The sequence below is a fragment of the Eriocheir sinensis genome, chromosome 18, assembly GCF_024679095.1.
Source record: "Eriocheir sinensis breed Jianghai 21 chromosome 18, ASM2467909v1, whole genome shotgun sequence".
Lineage (NCBI taxonomy): Eukaryota > Metazoa > Arthropoda > Malacostraca > Decapoda > Varunidae > Eriocheir > Eriocheir sinensis.
The window spans coordinates 12,520,024-12,541,947 of NC_066526.1; the positions used below are offsets into that span (position 1 = coordinate 12,520,024).

A 21,924-nucleotide genomic window follows, 5' to 3' on the forward strand; every position below is an offset into this window, starting at 1 on the left:
CCCTGCTTCTCTTCCTTATGCTCTCGCCTTCCACACCTTTGCTGTTTTTTCTCTCTCCCTACAGTTTCATATTTTCATCTCTTGTTCTTTTCTTTCCACTTTCTTTATTCTTTGCCTCTCCTGTTTGTCTCTCTCCCAACTGTTCATTTCTTTCGCCTCTTTAATTCCTTCCCTCCTTCCATCTTTATTTTTATCTTCCCTGTTTCTTTTTCTCTCCTTACCGTCTCTTTCTTCCATCCTCTTCTGTTCTTTTCCTCTCACTTTTCTCTTCCCATTCTTTACATCTTGCACCTTTCCCTTTCCTTTCTATCCTTACCATCTCTTTATTCATTCCTTTTGTCCCTCACCTTCTATCTTTATCTTCATCCCTTATCGATACTGTCTTTCCTTTAATCTTATTCCTCCCTTTACCCTTTCTGCCCTTCATATCTCCCTTTGCTCTCCATTATAACCATCCCTTCCCTCCTAATAATCCCTGCTGTCCCCTTCCCTTCCATTCCCTCCCTTTTTACACGTCAATGGCCCTTCCTTCCCTCCTCCCCGTCCATCACTCCGACCCTTCTCTCCCCTTCTGCCCACCATTCTCCCTCCCTTCCCTCCCTTCCTCCTTCTTCTCTCTCTAACATTCCCGACCTGCTGACGCCACCTGAGCCTTTCCTGCTGACGTGGTGTTGTGCCTTGTTGCTGCCTGGCTTAGTAGTAGTAGTAGTAGTAGTGGTAGTAGTAGTAGTGGTAGTAGTGGTGGTGGTGGTGGTGGTGGAACTCAATCTTTGTCTCTCTCTCTCTTTGCTTTTTTAATGTGGTGGTTTTTATGTTTTTTTCTTCTTTTTTTCTTTCCTCTTCTTCTCTTTCTTTATTCCTCCTCCTCCTCCTTCCTCTTATTTCTTCTCTTCCTCTCGTCTGTCTCCTTCTTCCTCCTCGTTTCTTCTCTTATTCTCTTCCTATTCTAAGTGTTTTATCTCCTTCCTCTCCTCTTCTCCTCAAATCCTCCTCATCCTCCTCATCCTCTTCTTCTACCCCTCTTATTTCTTCTTTTGTCTGCCTCTTCTTCCTCTTCTCCTCCTCCTCCTCCTTCTCCTCCTTTAGTTTTCCTCTCCTCCAGACCCTCTCATCTCTTCTCTCCCATGTCTGCCTCTTTCTCTCTCTTCTCCTTCCTCCTCCTCCTCCTCCTCCTCCTCCTCCTTATGTTTCCCAGAATATCAAACCCGGAAAATTATCACTCTTTCCTCTTTCCCCTTTCCCTTTCCTCTTTCCCCTTCTTTCGTCATCCATTCCCTTCCTTGCATCATCCATTCATTCCCCTCACCCATACCCTCCCCTTCCCCCCTTCCTCCCTTCCCCATCCCAGCCCACGTTGTCAAGGGCACTACTCCCCCTTCCTAAGCCCCCCCCTTCCTCTCCCCCCTTTCAAGTTAGTGCACGTTGTAGCTTGTAGAAGGGGGTGAAGGGAGGGGGGTTGAAGGGGGGAGGGGCGGTATGAGTGTGTTCGTTCATCCCACGTTCTCTTATCTTCCTTGTTCTTGATCTTGTTTTTTGTTGTTGTTTTTTTCCTCCGCGCTCTGTCTCATTCTCCGTCAGATTTATATTTATTCTTTCCTTCCTGAGTTTTTTGTGTGGAGGGTTTTTTTTTCCTCTGTCTTTTTTTTTTTTTCCTTTTCTCCTTCCTCCTCCTCTTTCCTCTCTTCCTTTCTTTCTTCCTCTCTTCCTTCCTTTCTTCCTCTCTCCCTTCCTTTCTTCCTCTCTTCCTTCCTTTCTTCCTCTCTTCCTTCCGTCTGCTCCATTTTTTCATTCTCTGTATCTTTTATTCTTCCTCCTTTCTTCCTCTCTTCCTTTCTTCGTCCTCCTCCCGTCTGCTCCACTTTTTTTCCCCTCCTTCTGTCTCTCTTTTTTTTTTACCTTTTTTTTCCTCCAGTCTTCCTTCCTTCCTTCCTCTTCCTCCCGTCTGCTCCACTTTTTTATCCTTCTTTCTCCACATCCGGGATCTATAAACTCCCTCTTTTTTTCCTCATTTTTTTCATCATCTTAGAATTCACACCTACAATTATTTTTATCTGTCTACTACTACTACTACTTCTACTACTACTACTACTACTACTACTACTACTACTACTACTACTATTACTACTTCTACTACTACTTCTACAGGCATTTTCAGGGGTAGTTTCATGACCCTGGTGTTGATTAAAAAGGAAAGGAAATCAAATAACCAAATAAACTCAGAATATAATCATGTACGTGGGAGTTCAGGTGGGCGAGTGCCATATAGCGGGCCACCTCACCACGTCACCGCGTCACCTGTTCCCTGGTTCAGGTGATGCAAGGTTCCGCGCTCACTGACGTCCCCTTACCTTAACTGTCCTTCGCTGGCCCACCTGACTCATTCACCCGCGCGACGCCTGGGAGTGTGGCCGCGTCTCCGTCTGTGTCTTCGCGCGCGGTGTTGGAACCCTTTTGTGACTCCTTGGTTTAGTGTTGGATCCCATATATTGTGGTGTTTGAATCTACTTGAGTGGTGTTGGAACCTTTGTGTGTCCTCGGTTGTGGTGTTGGATCCTCTCTACTGCGGTTATAGTGTGGTTTATCTTTGGTTATGGTGTTGGATCCTCTATACTTCTGTGTTTGAATCTACTTGAATGGTGTTGGAACCTATATTCTTGGTGTTTATGTGCCTTGAAAGTTGGCATTACTGAAACGTCGTATATGGTGACAGAATAAGCAGTGTTGAGTTATCTATCACGTGGAGTTGAAACCTAATCTCTGGAGTTTCCCTGACGGCACTTTTCCTACTTAAGAGTCGTCAGTTGCCTCTAAGTGAGTGATACTGGAGACGAAAGGGAATTGAATACGACAGCGACGGTCTGATCGGTGCCTGTTTCGTGGTATTTCTCCCTTCGTCAATGGGTGTTGGCTGCTCTAACTAATGGTCGTGGAGGTGCCCAGCGAAGACCAGGAAGCGTTCTTGTGTCGCCTGCGTGTTCTGGGGGAATCCTACGACTACGGAGACATGGAGGAGGACAGCGGTGAGTGATAAGTGCCCTCGATTTGCTTTTGTTTCAGTTAGTTTGTAGTCAGTTAATGCGTTCGTGGTCTGACCAACAGGAAACACACGTGGCCTGACATTCATATTAGCGAAGTTAGTAATTCTTTATAGTTTCGGGGGTCTTACGTCTGAATAACAAGAAATTCACTCAGCCTAACTTTCATATTAGCGAAGTTAGCAATTCTTTATAGTTTCGGGGGTCTTACGTCTGAATAACAAGAAGTTCACTCAGCCTAACTTTCATATTAGCGAAGTTAGTAATTCTTTATAGTTTCGGGGGTCTTACGTCTGAATAACAAGAAATTCACTCAGCCTAACTTTCATATGAGCGAAGTTAGTAATTCTTTATAGTTTCGGGGGTCTTACGTCTGAATAACAAGAAATTCACGCAGCCTAACTTTCATATGAGCGAAGTTAAGAAGTTTTAATATTTTTTTAGATGAATACGTTTGAATGACAGGTAGATTAACTTTCATTTTAGCGAAGTTTTTCAGTTTTGATCGTTCCTGAGGGGCAAATATCTGAGCAAAGGGTAGCTTAACTTTTATATTAGCGAAGTTGTTCAGTATTAATAGTTTTTTGGGGGGATTGTATATGTATAAGGAAGCAAATATATACGTGGTGTAACTTTATCTATGTGCAATACGTATGGCCCTTAAGGTTAGGTTAGGTTAGGTTAGATAAGGTTATGTTAGTTAAGGTTAGGCTAAGTAGTTGAATGCCTAGCCCAGTTTTGGTTAGGTTAACGTTGTCTTTAATGATTTTTGGGGGGAGGTTGTATATGTCAAAAAACAGGTGTACATATATGCGTGGTGTAACCTAATCTCTGTGCAATACGTAGGATGTGGCCCTTAACGTTGTCCTTAATGATTTTTTTTATGAGTCAAAAAACAGGTGTATATACGTGGTGTAATTATCTATGCTCAATGCCCCTTAACGTTGTGCCTTAATGTTTTCTGGGGGTTGTATAAGTCTAAACAACAAGTATATACGTATTGTAACCTAATCTCTGTGCAATACGTACGCCCTTAACATTCTGCTTATCTTCGTATGAGCCGCGCCTTTGTCTCGCTGCGGGGTGCTCGGCGAGGCTGCTTAAAACGCTCTCTTGGGCCGAGTCTCGTTCATTTGTTGCTCGTTGGCGGCACCACTTCACCGCCTCTTACCTTGCCCACGGCCCTCAGCCCTGACGTCACGCTGGCCGGGCTGAGGGCGTTGCTTTTAGGCGGGGGAAGAGCTGCCAGGGTTCGCATGCTTAAACGTATCGGCTCATCAGTTCGGCCGTTTGAAAAGCCTCTCGTACGAGTTCATATTAGCTTTCAAGAGGAGGGTATCAGGACACCTCTCTTCCCGAAATTGACCTATCTTTTGGCCACTCCTCTTAACTCTTTTGTAGGGGCAGTGAGTAACGGGCTTTTTATTTATTTATTTATTTATTTATTTTTTTTTTATTTATTTATTATTTTTTTTTTTTTTACTGTTTCCTCTACTGTAAAAAAAAGTGTTGGGGTTTTCATGGACTGTTTTGTAACCCCAGTGATTGTTTTACACGACTTCTGGATCTTGGACATGAAAATCACCATGAAAACCCGGTTAATCTTCTCTGTGGCCTTGGATAATAGCTCTAATGGGAGCCCGATGGGTTGAAAAATGTTCACCCTGGGTTAGTATTACCACAAGATTAGACGCGTTCTCATGACTCCTTTTCACATCCACGGTGCAGAAGCGTTGTCACATTATCACTAAGCTTATAAAACTACCCATGGAAACACTGACACAACCTCTACGAAAGCCTTATCGTACGTGGGTGTTTAAGATCTGAAATGTTTAAGGATTTTGGAGTCCTGGCTTTCTGCATGACGGGACGAGGAGTGGAGGAGGTCCTATTTTGGGGAGTGGGTGAGTGGGGGCGGGGAGCCTTGCGTGGGACGGCTGAGAGGGGAAGTGGGCAGTGTGCGTGGCTGCGGTGGAGAGTTTGAAGTGGAGTGCGGGTGGTGGAGTGCCGTGGAGGCGGAGAAGAGGGAAGAAGAGGAGGGAATAAGAGGGAGAGTAAAGAGTTCCGCCTCGGTCCGGTACTGGCGCCGTCTCTTGATAGTAATTTGCGTTTTACTTCCTGACTCTGCATCTCCTTCGCTTGTTGGGGCTCAGAGATGCTGTTGTGGCCCATGGAAAGACAAGCAACACCGGGGACGTCTGTAGCAAGAAGGTCCGCCTTGGTACGATTCTGGCGCCGTCTCTTGATAGTAATTTGCGTTTTACTTCCTGACCCTGCATTTCTTTCGCTTGTTGGGGCTCAGAGATGCTGTTGTGGCCCAGGGGAAGACTAGCAACCCCGGGGACGTCCGTATAGCAAGGTCCCCCTGGGTACGATTCTGGCGCCGTCTCTTGATACTAATTTGGGTTTTGCTTCCTGACTGCATTTAAATTCGCTTGTCGGGGCTCGAACGTGGTGTTGTGGCCCAGAGAAATGTTAGACTACCCTGAAAACCAGCAACCAGGTCCACCTTGGTACGATTCTGGCGCCGTCTTTTGATACTAATTTGTGTTTTGCTTCCTGATTCTGCATTTTCATTCTCTTGTTGGGGCTCGAACGTGCTGTTGTGGCCCAAGGGAAGGTTAGACTACCCTGAAAACCAGCAACCAGGTCCGCCTTGGTACGATTCTGGCGCCGTCTCTTGATAATAATTTGCGTTTTACTTCCTGACTCTGCATTTTTGCCGCTTGTTGGGGTTCGAACGTGGTGCTGTGGCCCGAGGGAAGAAGATTATGCAGCCCTTCCTCCTTGGTAGTTCGTTACTGGCGCCGTTTCTTGACACTAATTTGCGTTTTCCTTCCTGACTTTGCATTTTCCTTCGCTTGTTGGGGTTCGAACGTGGTGTTATGGCTCAGGGGAAGAAGGTACGACTCCACCGAAGGCTTGGCACTGCTGGGGACGTCCGTAGCCTCGTAGCCCTAGCCAGAGGTGGACAAGGGCCGCGTCGCCATGCCCGGGCCTCTTCAAACACGCCTCGCTGTTTTGCAAGGCCTTAAAAGGAGCATACGGGCCTTTGTGGCGACGAGCAGCGCGCACAATGGACGTGTCGCGGCTTACGGAGGGTGACGGCGAGGTGGTGGCTTGCAAAGGACCCCCACCCACCCCCAACCCCTAGATCCCCCCACCCCCACCCAGGGCTCCACCCACCCCCAACCCTTAGACTCTACCCCCCCCAACCCCTAGACCCTACCCCCCCCACCCAGGACCCCCTCCCACCCCCAACCCCTAGACCCTACCCCCCCACCTCACCTGGCCTTTGTTATCCAGGTGATCGACCAATGAGAAGCGTCTTAGTGTATCAGCAGCATCGCCCGGTGTTCGGCTTTGTGTCCAGTGCAGTGATGGTGGTGGTTGTGTCGTATTATGAGGCGTTTCGTCGTCCAAAACCTTATATTTGACAAGGCTTTCATAGGAGTTTTAAGCATTTCCAGTAGTAGTTTTATGTCCCTGGTGGTAGTGCGACCCTTCCTCTGAACCGTGAACCTGAAGAAACACTCATTAGAACCCACTTGACCCCCTCTTTGACCTTTAGAAATGGCTGATGTGAGAACCCAAAGTGTCTTATAATACCAATATGTGTCGCCACGGACGTGTATCTGCATAATTTTCCTCACTGATTCGAGTCGTCTGTAATTACTTCCAAGATGACGTTGAGGTTTTCCCAAGGACCTCTAAAGCAAGCTGGGTATTGTTATTGACCAAGCAAGTCTTATTACATGTATAAACTAAGGAGCTTCGAGGCTGAGTACTGTTATTGACCAAGCAAGCCATATAGTAACACGTGAAACCAAGGAACACGGAGCAAGCTGGGTACTGTAATTGACCAAGTCCTATGATGTAAGCTTCTATTCTGGTTCCCACGCCCGTAAGGAAAGAATGAACAAATCTGCATCTCTTCCCATTGATTCGAGTCGTCAGTAATTACCAGATGACCGTCAGCTTCTTCCAAGGTTATCAGAAGCAAGCTGGGTACTGTAATTGACCAAGCAAGTCCTATAATGTCAGCGTCTATTCTGGTTTCCACGCCCGTAAGGAAAAACAAAGAAACAACCAGCATCTTTTCCCACTGGTTCGAGTCGTCAGTAATTACCAGATGACGTTCAGCTTCTTCCAAGGCTATCAGAAGCAAGCTGGGTACTGTTATCGCCCGAACAAGCCTTATGATGTCAGCGTCTATTCTGGTTTCCACGCCCCGCCAAGAAAAAAAGCAAATATCAGCATCTTCAAGGCGAGGCAGTGGTGGTGGTGGTGTCTGTGTTTGTTTGGTCTCGCGGGCGAACGAACCCTCACCGCCGGACGCCCCTCGAACTACACACACTTCATGACCTCCTTGAGCCTCCAACGCCGCCGCACCGAGACCCACCTGCATATAGACCCCGGAAAAGACTCAAGAACCAGCGGGAGTAGCGAGATAGACGAGGGAGGTGATAGGGGAAGCGGGGAAGCCATGTCCGTGGAGCAAGGAAGCGGACGGTGCCTCAGCCTCCCACGCTGCCCCGAAGAGTGACTCCGCCCTGCACCTGCCGCATCCAGCCAGCCCCGGCCAGCCAGCTAGTCGCCATGGGTCTGCCTGTCTGCACACTCACTGTACCTTATGCAACGCTTGTGTAGCTAATCCATGAACCCTGATTGTGAATATTGACTTTATCCTATTACCGACAGCTTGAAGTGCTTGGAAGACGTGAGAAGGTGATATCGATGCTAGTTTTTCTTCGTTCTTATCTGTCTGCACACGCTTATATAGCTAATCCATAAGCCTTGATTGTGAACATTGACTTGATCTTATTATTGACACCTCTTGAAGCGCTTGGAAGACGCCGGAGGGTGATACTGATGCCAGTCTTTCTTCTTTCGTTCTTTGGCATGTTCTTAAGCTGTCTGCACACTTAATGTACCTTATACAATGCTTATATAGCTAATCCATAAAGCCTGAATGTGAATATTGACTTTGATCCCATTACTGACACCTCTTGAAGCGCTTGGAAGACGTCAAAGGGTGATGTCAATGTCACTTTTTCTTCTTTCGTTCTTTGCCGTCACCATGGAAGTCACGGTACCTTAATCAACGCTCTTATAGCTAATCCATAGACCTTGCTTGCGAATACTGACTTAACAACTTTTCCTGCCTTTGCAACTGACCACTCACATGTGTCTGAGGCTCCGGGCGGCACCAGGAAGGAAAGGGAAGGCTTAAAACATTAATCCCATTATTTACACCTCTTTTAGCGATTCGAAGCCTTACAAGCGGGTGAGATCGATGCAGGTTATTCTTTCTTTCGTTCTTCGCCGTGTTCCTGAGAGCCTGACCTTCACTTAGTGCCTCAATCATGTCGGAAGAGCCTCCAAGAACAGGTGTCCCGCGCGCTGCTGCCTCTCCCTCCCACACGCATGACGTGGCCAATCCCAAAAGGGGCGGCAGGTAAATTGGGAGGTGAAGACTCGGGTTAATTAGTAATGGGGTGCTTCCCTGGTTTATGCGCCCCGTATTTCTTGATCGTTTTCACTTTAGCACCCCAAGATTTCTGCCCCAAAGCAACCAAGGATAATCAGGAAGACCACGTAACGAAGGAGGGAAGAAGGGAGGAGGAAAGGGGAGGGAGGTGGAGAGAACGAGGTGGATAGGGCAACCAAGACTTCTACCTCAGCGAAACCCCAAAAGAACCAAAGAATAACAGAGACGTGAAGGAGAGAAGGAAAGAAAAGAGGAAGAAGGAGAAGAAGAAAGGAAGGAAGGTTAGATGAGAACTTTAGAATCGAGATAAAAACATGGAAAAGCAGGAAGAACACACAACGAAGGAGAAGAGAAGACGGAAAGAGGACGAGGTAGGTTACATGAAAGACATCGAAAAGCAGAAAGAACACGCAATAAAGGAAGGAAAAGAGAAAAATTGAAGGGATGTTTCAGGATCTTCAGTGTCGAGAGAGAAAGAAAGAAGGAAACGGATACAAACACATAACGAAGAAGAGGAGAAGAAAGGAGGAAGAAGACGAAGGAAGGGAGGTTACAGAAACTTATGAATGGAAAGAGAGAAACGAATACAAACACATAACGAAGAAGAGGAGAAGAAGGGAGGAAGAAGAAGAAGGAAGGGAGGTTACAGAATCTTATGTATGGAAAGAGAGAAAGAAACAAAGAGAGAAACGAATACAAACACATAACGAAGAAGAGGAGAAGAAGGGAGGAAGAAGAAGAAGAAGGAAGAGAGGTTACAGAAACTTGTGGAGCGAAAGAGAGAAACAGATACAAACAGCGTCTTAACATCCTGGTCCTAGAAATGCAGTCAGCCAGTCCTTACTTGCATCGGGGTCCTCCAGCAACTCGCCTCTTTTTGCCGCTGTAACAAATATCCTGCCGGGGACCCTCATTACCTGCAGCTCTGTAATCAAGGCAGACCCAGACAGAATTAATTTGGACAACGCCTCCGCACCTGTCCGCCACAACGACCTCCGCTACTCCGCCGCGGGGCTCGAACCTGGGTACCTCACTTGACTTTTCCCGACTCTACCCTTGGGCTGTTTTTTCCTGTTTTCCGTGGACGTTGGTGTGTGTGTGTGTGTGTGTGTGTGTGTGTGTGTGTGTGTGTGTGTTGGTTCTCCCGTCCACAAGGTCACAGAGAGAGAGAGAGAGAGAGAGAGAGAGAGAGAGAACGAACTCGTTGCCATCAAGAAATTCCTGTTTATTGTATGTTTAAGAGATTGGATGGAGATCTGTACGAGTTTATTCTCTCTCTCTCTCTCTCTCTCTCTCTCTCTCTCTCTCTCTCTCTCTCTCTCTCTCTCTCTCTCTCGTATGTAGGGGTCAATGCGCTTTCTTTTGTTTTAATTAATGGCATTCAGTTCTTCTTTGTCTCCCTAACTAAACGACGTAGATGTTGCTAAAACCAGTTTGTTGGTCAGTCATTAATATACGATGACCCTTTTTCATTATGGCGTTTTATCATTCATTACTGTATTTATCAACGTTCATATTATTCGCATTAATAATAAAACACACACACACACACACACACACACATTCTTTCTATCCCTATATCTTTTTTTTTTTCAACCTTTCTATATCTATGTCAATCTACCTTTCTTTATTTCCTTCTATCCATCTAATCAAATATTTATCTAACTATATCTCTATCTATGTCTATCTCCATCTTTCTAGCTATTTCTCTCTATCTATATCTATCTATGTCTTCCTCCTCTTCCTTCGTAATATATGCATTCAGCTATTCACATGTTTATGGCCGCGGCGGGAGTAGTCAGGCTGGTAGGCAGGTTAGAGAATGCACTACGCAGACGACCAAGAGAACCACTGCAGCCTCACCTCAGCCTCTGGTAACTTCATCCCGCGGTGGTGCAGGTAGCCGGGTAGCCGCGCCCCGCCACGCTGCCACAAATGATAGGCTAGCGGCGCAGTGCCCTCCAGTACCTGATTTATCGTCCGGGGCAGCTGGGCGAGGAGTGTGTGGGCGCTGGGGCAGGCAAGGAATGGGCGCTGGAGGGTGAGCGTGGGCGTGGGGATGGAGAGGAATGAGAAAGGAAAGAGAATAGAGAGAAACAAGGGGTAAGGAAGGTAGGGAAAGAAGGAACAGGGGTAGGGAAGGACAGTTAAAAGGAAAATGGGAATGAGGAAATGATAAAAGGAAGGAAGTATTCGCAGAGAGCTCGCAGGCTATGGGCGGCGATGGGCGTGACGAGGGAAACGCTGGGAGGCTATACGTTGTGAGTGGGCGCTGTGGGCAAGCAGGCGTGGGCGTGGGGGCGTAGATAAGGCACTCAGGGTACGGTATAGGGGTCCAAGGGGCGTGGGGAGGGTACTAAACACTGTACTTGTAGGGCGAGAGTGCCTGAGGGTGTGAACGAGACTCGCTTCTCCGGCAGGCAAGGACCGACTCCCCGTTAGAAGGGCGGGTGGCGCAGGTGTTGCACCCTTCACCCTGCTATCCGGTGAGCCACTCCTCGCCCTGTTCGACTCCCGATGGTGTCCGATACAGGTTTTGAGGTGAATAATAGTGATGAATGGCGGCTAATAGAGAGAGAGAGAGAGAGAGAGAGAGAGAGAGAGAGACTTATTTGCGCCTCGCTGTTGAATGCAAATCTTGTGTACGAGAATTTGAATGTTAATGTTTTCTCACCTTTTTTTTCCTCCTCCTCCTGAGAGAGAGAGAGAGAGAGAGAGAGAGAGAGAGAGAGAGAGACTTATTTGCGTCTCGCTGTTGAATGCAAATCTTGTGTACGAGAATTTGAATGTTAATGTTTCACTTTTTTTTTCCTCCTCCTGAGAGAGAGAGAGAGAGAGAGAGAGAGAGAGAGAGAACGGAAAAGGAAAAAAAAAACATCATGCAAACCCGTCTTCATGTTGTTGACGTTGCCGTAAACATCAGACTGACGCCCCGCTCCGTAAGCTCCCACGTGAATTAACAAGTCCCCCCTCTTACCCCTACCAGCGTTACCATATTATCGTACGCCAAACATCACATTCATCGGTTCCAGGGCCCAAAACTCTCATAGCCACACAGATAACGCGATTCCAGTTAAAATTATCGTTAAAACCGTTAGTTGTTGATGTTTGTTTACGATAGCTGAGTCAGAAACCGAAGAATACAATGTGCTTAGTAGGTGAGTGCGATAATTTGGTAACGCTGCAGTCTTACCCTCTCTGTCGCCTCCCCCCCTCTTCCCTTGCCATCGTTACCATATTACCGTACTCAACACATCACATTCATCAGTTCCAGGGCCCAAAACTCTCGTACCAACACAGATAACGCGATTCCAGTTAAAATTATCGTTAAAACCGTTACTTGTTGATGTTTGTTTACGATAGCTGAGTCAGAAACCGAAGCATACGGTGTCCGGAGTGGCTGAGTACGATAACTTGGTGACGCTGCCCCCTACCTCCCCTCCCCTTGACCCCTCTCTCACTTGCTTGAAATCACCTGCTTCATCTAATTTTCTTTCCCTCACACACCTGCCCAGCATCGAGTTACTTGCCCTGACCTGTTGCTACCTGATCCTCTGCTTGTATATCTCAAGTCCGCTTCCAGTTGCTTTACATACCTGCGGCTGAATAACTTACCTGCTCGTTGACTCCTTTCTGCTTGCCTGCTTATCGTCTGCTGGAGTCTGCTGGGCCATCGACTTGGTTTGGGACGTGTTTTTAAAGGTATCAGATTCCCATTGCCTGCTTAACGTCTGCTTGCGTCTGCTGGGCCATTGACTTGGTTAGGGACGTATTTTTAAAGGTATCAGATTCCCATTGCCTGCTTATCGTCTGCTGGAGTCTGCTGGGCCATCGACTTGGTTAGGGACGTATTTTTAAGGTCTCAGGCTCCCTTTACGACTGTTTTCCAAGGCCACAGAGAAGATTAGCCGGGTTTTCATGGGTGCTTTTCCCTTTCAAGATGCAGAAGTCGTGTCAAACTCTCACTTAGATCACAAAACAGTCCATTGAAATCTATCGGGCTCCCTTTACGACTGTTTCCCAAGGCCACAGAGTAGGTTAGCCGGGTTTTCTTGGGTGCTTTTTCCCTTTCAAGATGCAGAAGTCGGGTTAAACTATCACCAGGATCACAAAACAGTCCATTGAAATCTATCGGGCTCTAATTACGACTGTTCTCCAAGGCCACACCGGGTTTTCATGGATCCTTTCCCTGTTCAAAATGCAGAAGTCGGGTAAAACTATCACCAGGATCACATAACAGTCCATTGAAATCCCAGAAACTTACAAGAATTATCACCAGGAACTATCACCAAGGAACCAGGAACTATCACCAGGAACCAACCAGGAACTATCACCAAGAAACTATCATCAGGATCACAAAACAGTCCATTGAAATCCCAGAAACTCACAAGAACGGCTGTCACTCTCGCTTGATATACCCACAAGAACTCCTACGAAAGCTTTATTAAATGTGTGTAAGTCCCGAATTGTTTTAAAATATAACTCTTACTTCTCCCTCCCTTCTACTGTTTAAATGTATCCTCCCTGCTTACAAGAATGCTGTCCCTGCTAGATATGCCTACAACAACTCCTACGAAAGCCTGTCAAATGTTTGTAAGCCCTGAATTGTTTAAGATTGTAACCCGTATATTCTCTCTCCCTCCTTCCTACTGTGTTTACATGCCTCTCTGCTTACAAGAACTGCTTTTAGATATGCCCACAAGAACTCCTACGAGAGCCTTGTCAAATGTTTGTAAGCCCTGAATTGTTTAATATTGTAACCTGTATATTCTCTCTCCCTCCCTCCTACTGTGTTTACATGCCTCTCTGCTTACAAGAACTGCTTTTAGATATGCCCACAAGAACTCGTACGAAAGCCTTGTCAAATGTCTCCTACGAAACCCTTTGGCAAATGCGTCTGCTTGAGCGGCGAAATGGATGGGAATATGTCCCTTGGTACTTCTCCCTCCCTTCTGCTGTTTAAATATCCCTTCCCTGCTACAAGACCTGCTGTCACTACTTCATATGCCTCCACCCCCTCCTCCAGGCGTTAGGCGGGGGACAGCACGGTGCTTCAACCTGTATGAGCCGTGAGGTAAGCCAGCCCCGGGCCCTGACAAGCCACCAGGCAGGCAAGACAAGACTTCGTGTTCATATATGGCAAGGCAGGCAGGGACTCAGGCATCAGGCAGTCATGTTTTCCCCTCGTCATCGTACATCTGGCAGCCTCGTACCCCTCGTTAAAACTATCGTACTGGTGTTGCTCTTCTGCTCTTCATAAACATAAAAACCTTCGCTGCCGTTGAAGTAATTACCGCCAGAGATTATAATAACGTATAATAACTCGTTTTTTTAGGTTTTTGGGGGTAATTATCCAATATTCTGATGCTGGGAGATGCGTTGTGGTTATGGTGGTGTGTGTGTTGGTGGTGGTGATGGTGGTGATGGTGGTGGTGATGGTGGTGGTGGTGGTGGTGATGGTGGTGGTGGTGGTGGTGGTGATTGCCCTGTGTAATGACCGTGGTGGTGGTGGTGGTGATGGTGGTGAACCGCGGACACTTGTGAGAGATGAGAGGAGGAGGAGGAGGAGGGGAGAGAGAGGAGAGAGGAGGAGAATTCAGGTACTTGAGTGTATCAGCTCTCTCTCTCTCTCTCTCTCTCTCTCTCTCTCTCTCTCTCTTAAACCACACAAAACTAACTAATTTTCTTCAGTTTATTATTTTCTTCTTTAATTTTCTTTTATATTCAGCTTCCTCTTATATTTTTCTTCTTTTTTTCTTCTCTTCATTGTCTTTTTTAACGTTTATTCTTTCTTACTTTCTTTCTCTTTACGATGATGAGTATAATGCATTTTCGTATATTTTTCTTTCTTATATTATTCCTAACTTTTCTTTCTCTGCCTCGTGCATGTATCAACCGTCTTTGTATACTTATGTTTCTTTGTATACTTTTTTATTATTTGTATTATTATTTTTATTATGAATACCGTGCAATTTTTTTATATATTTTTCTTCTTTTAATTATTATTCGTGTATTCTTTTCTGTCCCTGACTCTTGTTTTTCTTCTTATTCTTTTTATACTTCTTCTTTGTCTTATTATTTGCACTTTTCTCTGTCTCGTCTGTTCTATTCATTATTATACTTCTTTAAATTTACACCTCACGTCTTCTCTTTCTCTTTTTTACTTAAGTTCTCCCTCAAGTTCAGTCGCTAACCTCTTCTTCTTCTTCTTCTTCTTCTTCTTCTTCTTCGTCTTCTCTGGGTTGACAAATTCACTCAAACAAACTCGAATGTCTTGAGAGAGAGAGAGAGAGAGAGAGAGAGGAATTGGTGACTCGTAACTTATCCAGGTGTATGGTTTCCTGTGTGTGTGTGTGTGTGTGTGTGTGTGTGTGTGTGTGCGTGCGTGCAGAAATCACAGTGGTCAGCGGTGATGGTCGATAGCCGTAGCAATGGTGATGATTGTGGTGGTGGGGTGGTGGTAGTGATGGTGGTGGAGGTGGTGGAGGTGGAGAGGGCGGTTCCTTACCCCATCCACCTTATGCGTCTTGATTTATTTGTTCTCTCTCTCTCTCTCTCTCTCTCTCTCTCTCTCTCTCTCTCTCTCTCTCTCCGTTTCTTCCGCTGCGTTTTCCTCCTCCCTCCTTCCCTCCCTCCTTCCTACCTTCTTTCTCTCCCACGCACTCCTCCACACGCATACCTCTCTTTCCGCTTCGTAGTACTCTCTCTCTCTCTCTCTCTCTCTCTCTCTCTCTCTCTCTCTCTCTCTCTCTCACACACACACACACGTCTAGGACCAGTATTTCACGTGTTACGCTTCCGTTTCCTCTACAACCGGAACCTCTTATTGATTACTACGTTTATTTTTCTCTACATTTCCTCCTCTCTCTCCCTCTTTCTCTCCATCTCTCCCTCCCTTTCTCTCAGCATCACGTCTTTACCTCCAGCTGCTCAACTCTCCTCACTTCTCCTCCTCCTTCACTTACCTTCTTCCCCTTAATTAAAACGGTATTACCTCCATTTCTCACACCTGCATTACCTGGTTCTGCCCTTTCAATCATCTTTTCTCCTCTCTCTCTCTCTCTCTCTCTCTCTCTCTCTCTCTCTCTCTCTCTCTCTCTCTCTCTCTGTACCTACCGCCTTCTCTCCATTCCCTCTCTCTCTCTCTCTCTCTCTCTCTCTCTCTCTCTCTCTCTCTCTCTCTCTCTCTCTCTCTCTCTCTCTCTCTCTCCATCTTGACATCCGTAAATTGTGAGAGTTCCCCATTATTGAAAACACGCACAATATATATATATATTTTTTTTTTTTTTTTTTTTTTTTTTTTTAGCCTTCGTCCCCTCCAAGAGTTTTAGTTCTTTTCAATTGGCAGTTTTGTTTTCTTTTATTTGTCTTTGTTATGCGTATTGTACTTTATTTCTTCAAGGTACAGGCGGTGGGTTTCTTATTTTGAGCTTTGTTATTTCTTATGGCATAGTTTTAAGTTAATTCCAAGGGGCGATCATTTTATTAGCTTTATTTCTTATCAAGTGCTTTTATTTGTGTATTTATTTATTTTATTTTGTGCTTTAACAAGGGGATGATAATACTTTTTGGTGTGCGTGAACTTTTTTGGGAGGGGAAGGAAAAGGGAAAAAATAAAAAGGAAATTCAGGGAAAAAATGGAAGAAATAAAGGGAAATAAAGGAAAATCAGGGGAAAAGAGGGGAAATAAAGGGAAAAGGGGGAAATAAAGGGAAAATCAGGGGGAAAAAAGGGAAAATCAGGAAAAGGGAAAATAAAGGTAAAATCAGGGAAAATCAGAAAAAAAAGGGAAGAAAGGAAAAAAAAGGAAAATCAGGCCCCGGTACCTTTCATCACAGTCACTTTTTCCCGAGCGGCATTTTTCTTGACCTTATTTGGCCAATCACGATCCGGGCAGCAAATGAAGGTCACGGAGTCCGAGGATCGCCGTGATGACCTTAAGAGCGGTTTTTCACACTCCTTGGACGGGACTCTCGACCTTACTGGCGCTTGTGGGTTGGCACGTTCATGACCTCGCCTTCGTCGCTGGTCGGGGTCATCTGCTGTCCAATCGAGGTCATCAGTGTTGCCAATTTGTTGATGTATTTATAGCGAGAGGTCAAATTAGTTAACTGTTATTATTATTTTTATTATTGTTGTTGATGTTAGTGCGGTTATATATGTGTCTGTTTTTCTTTTCTTTCTTCTTCTTTTTTCTTCTATGTCTTTCTTCTTTTTCTTCTTTCTTACTATTATTATTATCTTTATTTATATTTTTATCATTGTTGTTGCTGTTGTCTTCATTGCGGTTATATTCAAGTCTTCCTTTTTTTCTTTTTTTTCTCATTTTCTTTTTATTTCTTCTTTCTTTCTTACTTGTCTATTATTGTTATTATCATCGTTGTTGTTATTATTATTATTTGCAAATGTTTAGTTTCCTTTTTTTTTTCCTTGGTTCTTTTTCTCTTTTTTTCCTTTTCTTCTCTTCCTCTGTATTTTTTTTTTCTCTTTTGCCAAACACGTAACTCATTTCCTGTCTTCCATCCTTTCTTCCTTTCTTTCGTTCTATCTTTCCTCCCTTCTATTTCAACCTCTTCCTTCCTTCCTATTTTCCTTTCCTTCGGTCATCATTCTCCCCTTCTATTTCAACCTCTTCCCGTTCTCCCATCCTTCCTTCCTTTCTTTCGTTCATCGTTCTTCCCTTCTATTTCAACCTCTTCCCTTCCTTCCATCCATCCTTCCTTCCTTCCTTCCTTCCATCTTTCCTTTCGTCCTTTCTTTCTCTCGTTCCATCTTTCTTCCCCTCTATTTCATCCCTTCCCGTCCTTCCATGCATCGTTCGACTCCTTCAATCCCACTCGTCACTTTTTACGCCCATGATTCATCGAGATTGGCGTCCTGTAAGTGCATGTAAGTCTGAGATTAGAAAAAAACGCGAACGAACGGACGAACGCAGCGAGGATAATACCCGGGTCAGGAACACTTGCCATGACTCACCGCGCCTTCGAACCCTCGGCCTCGGCACTGACTTCGCGTTCCCTTCGTCTGTGCCTTCGTCTGTGCCTCTGTCTTCCTCGTTGACTGTGCCTTCGTTATCGTTTTCGTGTTCGTCTTGCTCACTAACTTCGTCTTTGCCTTCTTCTTCGCCTTCGTTTTCGTCTTCTTTTTCGTCTCCGTCTTCGTTTTCGCCTTCTTCGTCTTTATCTTTACCTTCGTTGTCCTCTTCGTCTTTCTCCTCCTCTTCGTCTTCGCCTTCATTTTCGTCTTTGCCTTCTTCGTCTTCCTCCTCCTCCCCTGCAACACGAGCCTCATAAACAGTGTGATTAGTATCTGTACGTGACTCTCCTCTAAACAACTAACTAATGTCTTCCTCAACGGGCTCACATTAACGTCAGGAAATGTTAGTGGTCTGCGTCTGGCTTCGTCCTGTGAGAATCGGACGTCGCCTCAGCTTCAGTGGCAGGTGCCCCGAGGAGACGCAATCTTCTTTAGCACGACAGGTGAATGGAAAGGCATTAAGGAGAGGGAAAAAATACGATGCCAACAGGTTCTTTGTGCGCCGGAGGTAGTGATAGGTGATAGGAAAGCGTTGTGTCACTTCGACGGGGCAGCAGCAGGAGAGTCGGCGTTCGTCATTTGTTGGACCCGAATGCGTGTGTGTGTATGTGTGTGTATCTTAATGTTGAGTGGTTCATGGGTTCGTTTTGGTTCTTGGGCCGCGGGTTCGAGCCCTCCCCGCCCCCTTCCTTCCTTCCCTTCTTTTGTTGGACTGTCATTCTTTTATTGTCATGCGTTCGAGATCTCTATTCCTCCCTTCCTTCCTTCATTCATCTCTCTTGCTTGAGTTCCACTTTTGTCTATGGTCACAAGTTCGAGCCCTCTCCTCCTGCTCCTTTCCGCTCCCTTGCTGGACTTCAAATCTTGTCTATAGTCATGCGTTCAAGATCTCCTACTCCTCCTCCTCCCTTCCTTCCCCTTCTTGCTGGTCTTCCACTCTTGGCTAAAGTCACCGCACATTATGATGGTCCAGAAACATCGCCCTCTCCTTCACATTCCACGGCACCATTGACTCCTAACTCCTTGACTCTAAGCTCCTTTCATCCTACCACTCAGCTCCCGTCGCCTTGATAGAGGGCGAGGGGGCTTCTGGACCGACTTACTGCGTGGCAACTCTAGTTCAGGTCATCGCATTTGGATCTACGTGGAAAAACGGGCTCATTCCACCGGGAGCCACGATGGATGCGAGTAGGGATCGCTCGGACCCTGAGCGTTAGGAGAGTCGCAGTGGGAGCCCGATTACGAATAAGGACCACAATGTTTTGCTTGCCTGGAAGGAACATTCCATGGAGAAAAGAAATTAAGACACGATCAAGAGCCTCCTGCGACTGAGGCGTCATGTGCAGGGCCGCCGGGGGTCGTTACTCAGCCGGGGAATGCTTGGCTGCTTCCAAAGGCAAAGCCACATGAAAGGGAGGCGCTGGGGCGAGGCGGAACGGCCCGACGCTCAGCCCATCATCACTCCCAGGAGCAGCCGCCACTCAGGGTCCGGGCAATCCTAGCACGCACATCCATCGTGGCTGTCGGTGGAATGAGCCCGTTTCTCCACGTATATCCAAAGGCGATGACCCGAGCAAAACAGTTCATGAAAATCCCAGCAGTTTCTATGACGAGAGGCTTTCCAAACAGGCGAACTGTGGGGCCGATACACTTAAGAATAGTCTCATTTTCCTTCTCCTTCTCCTTCTCCTCCATCTCCTCTTCCTTTTCATCCCCTTCACTATTCATTTATCCTTTGTTCTAGCACCTTTTGTTCATCGGGAGTCCCTTGGTCTGCGTAAGTGGATACATCTCTATTACTTTTTTTTCGCACATTTTTTTTCCTCTTTGTTCCTCGTATCGGCGTTCTGTGAGGGGAGTGTATCTTTTCTCCCTCTACAGCTGTTTCTAAGGCAGCAAGACACGGTAGCCTGCCATGGGTGGGGAGCAGGCCGGGGAGGAGGACCATTTGCGTGCAGGTCATGCCTCTAGGTGGGTGTGTGGCGCTGATCAGCCTGCATCGGTAATGTTGGGTCGTGGTGAGTCGTGGCAGGGTAACCAGCAGCCGCCATGATGACTCTGATACACGCACTGCGATTCTTGTTATGGTACAGTGACTATCAGCATCTTCTCGGTTGTCCTCTGAAGAAGTGATCACCTGCTCTCTCTCTCTCTCTCTCTCTCTCTCTCTCTCTCTCTCTCTCTCTCTCTCTCTCTCTCTCTCTCTCTCCCAATCACTGCCAATCTGAAAGTACACGCGGAACAAGTTTACTTACGATGATGGGAGGATGGCAAAGGCTTGGAACCGATGTACGATGGAGACAAGACCTTATATTTTCCCTTCCCTTTGATGAGTCTGGTTGTAGCTGTGGATATGCGCCATTAAGTATATCAAGTACAGTGCGGCTTGATGGCTTGACCCTCTCCGCCTGCTGCTGCCTATCCCAGACCCTCCCTCTCCCGTCCCTGCTTTTAACTGCTTGATATTCAGGCGGGCTGACCATCGGCATCCATTATAGGCGGCGACGCAAGACAGACGGACACTCTCGGACACTCGGACCAAACCTGAACGCTGAGAGAGGAACGCTAAAGCAAGTCCGCTGATGTGATTATAGTTTGAAGGAAGGGTCTGTCTGTCCGGGACCTTCTTCGCGCGCTCTCTGTCTCGCTCTATCGCCCTCTCTCTATCTCTCTTCTTTGTCGTCGGTGTCCAGTGTCGTTTTTTTTCAAGTGGTCGGCGCCATAAACGTTCGCTCGTCGTGCCGTGTCGCCTGTCGTCAAGAGTTTGTCCCGCCTCGTCGCTGTGTTGATTTATTCCCCGCCGTTGTCTTTCATATCTATAATTCACATCCCTTGCTATTCATGGTCCTTGCCCCCCCCCCTCCTCCTTCTCTCCTCTCTTCATCATCACCACGTTCCTATCTTCTCTTCCTCCTCCTCTCCTCCCATCTCTCCTCCTCTTCCACCACCTCCTTGTCCCTCTCACTGCCTTCAACGGGGTAGCAAAGCCACTTCTACGACTCCTGCGTCAATATCGAGTACAAGGCTTCGATACCCACAAGAGCATGGCTTTCGTGCTTCGAGAGAATAGTTCGTGTAAGCCTCCTTCTCTTCAGTAACTTGTAATGAGTCCTTTAAAATCCCTCTCACTCTCTCCAACGGGGTAACAAAACCACGCCATCGCTAGACCTACGTAAACATTGACTCCCAAGCGCTTAACATGGCTTTCGTGCTTCTTCTTTAGAGTGATTTGTTGTGCGGCCGTAAACGTCACTCTCCCGCATTCGAGCCTCAGTGTTTATCCCTCGGCGTCGCCACAACCCTCCCATCCACAGCACCGCGGAATCCGAGACAAAGCCGCCGCGCTGTCGCCAGATAAGAGTGATCAAAGCGAGTATTCCCGGGCTGACGTTCGCCGGGGAGACAGTAAACAGGACGTAAGTAAAATTCCAAGACACGGCTGCTTCACTGCAATTAATGGCGCCTGTTTTGACTGTGGCATCCGCGATAGATTTTTAAATGTCTCCTCCTCCTTATCCTCCTTTTCTTCTCTTCCTTCTCCTCCTTCTCTTTCGCCTCCTTTTCTGTCTCATTCTCCACCTTTCTCTTAATCTCTTCTTCTTCGCCTCCTTCTCTGTCTCAGTCTTGTCCTCCTCCTCCTCCTTCTCATTTTTCTTCTCTTCCTCCTCCTACCTTTTTCATTTTCTCTTTTTCCTTCTCCTTCGCCTCCTTCTCTCATTCTCCTCCTCCTCCTTCTCCTCCTCCTTCATCTCTCCTCCTCCTTTTCATCCCCTTTATTGTTCACTTTATTCCTTTGTTCTAGCGCCTTTTGTTCATCGGGAATCCCTTGGTCTGCGTAAGTGGATACATCTCTATTACTTTTTTCTTGCACACTTTTTTTCCCTTTTTGTTCCTTGTATCGTCCTCTTGCATCGACGCCGCGCCCACAGGAGGCTGATTAGCGCCCTGACTCAACGATATTTTGCCCGTGAAGTGTTGGTCCTTATTCTTAAACGTATCGGACTCCCTTTACGACTGTTTTCCAAAGCCACAGGGAAGATTAACCGGGTATTCATGGGTGATTTCCTCGTTCAGTGTGTGGAAGCATGATAAAACTAACACTGGGGTCACGAAACAGTCCTTGAAAACTCCAGGAGGTTCTACGAGAGGCTTTTTAATCGGATGAACTGAGGAAGACGAAGAAAAACAATAGGAAAAAGTAGAGGTAGGATAGGAGATAGACGAAAGGGGAAGAGGAAGAAGAAGAAGAAGAAGAAGTCAGGTAAAACTATCACTAGGATCACCGAAAACAGTCCATGAAACAAACTTCTACGTTACGAGAGGCTTTTTCAAACGGGCGAAGGTATACTATAAAAAAAAAAC

General features: G+C 46.4%; 1 protein-coding gene across 4 annotated transcripts in view; it reads left to right on the top strand.

The window, feature by feature from the left end:
* LOC127000308 (protein TANC2-like) overlaps nt 1-21,924 on the top strand; it is a 100,315-nt gene that overhangs the window by 49,511 nt on the left and 28,880 nt on the right. The window contains exon 1 of one of the 4 annotated variants that reach the window (XM_050863869.1): nt 2,381-3,020. The exons of the other annotated variants lie outside the window; for them this stretch is intronic. Within the exon in view, the coding sequence (XP_050719826.1) occupies nt 2,921-3,020 (100 nt within the window). The 5' untranslated portion in view covers nt 2,381-2,920. Of the gene's footprint in view, nt 1-2,380; nt 3,021-21,924 lie in introns of those variants that run through there. 4 annotated transcript variants of the gene reach the window in all.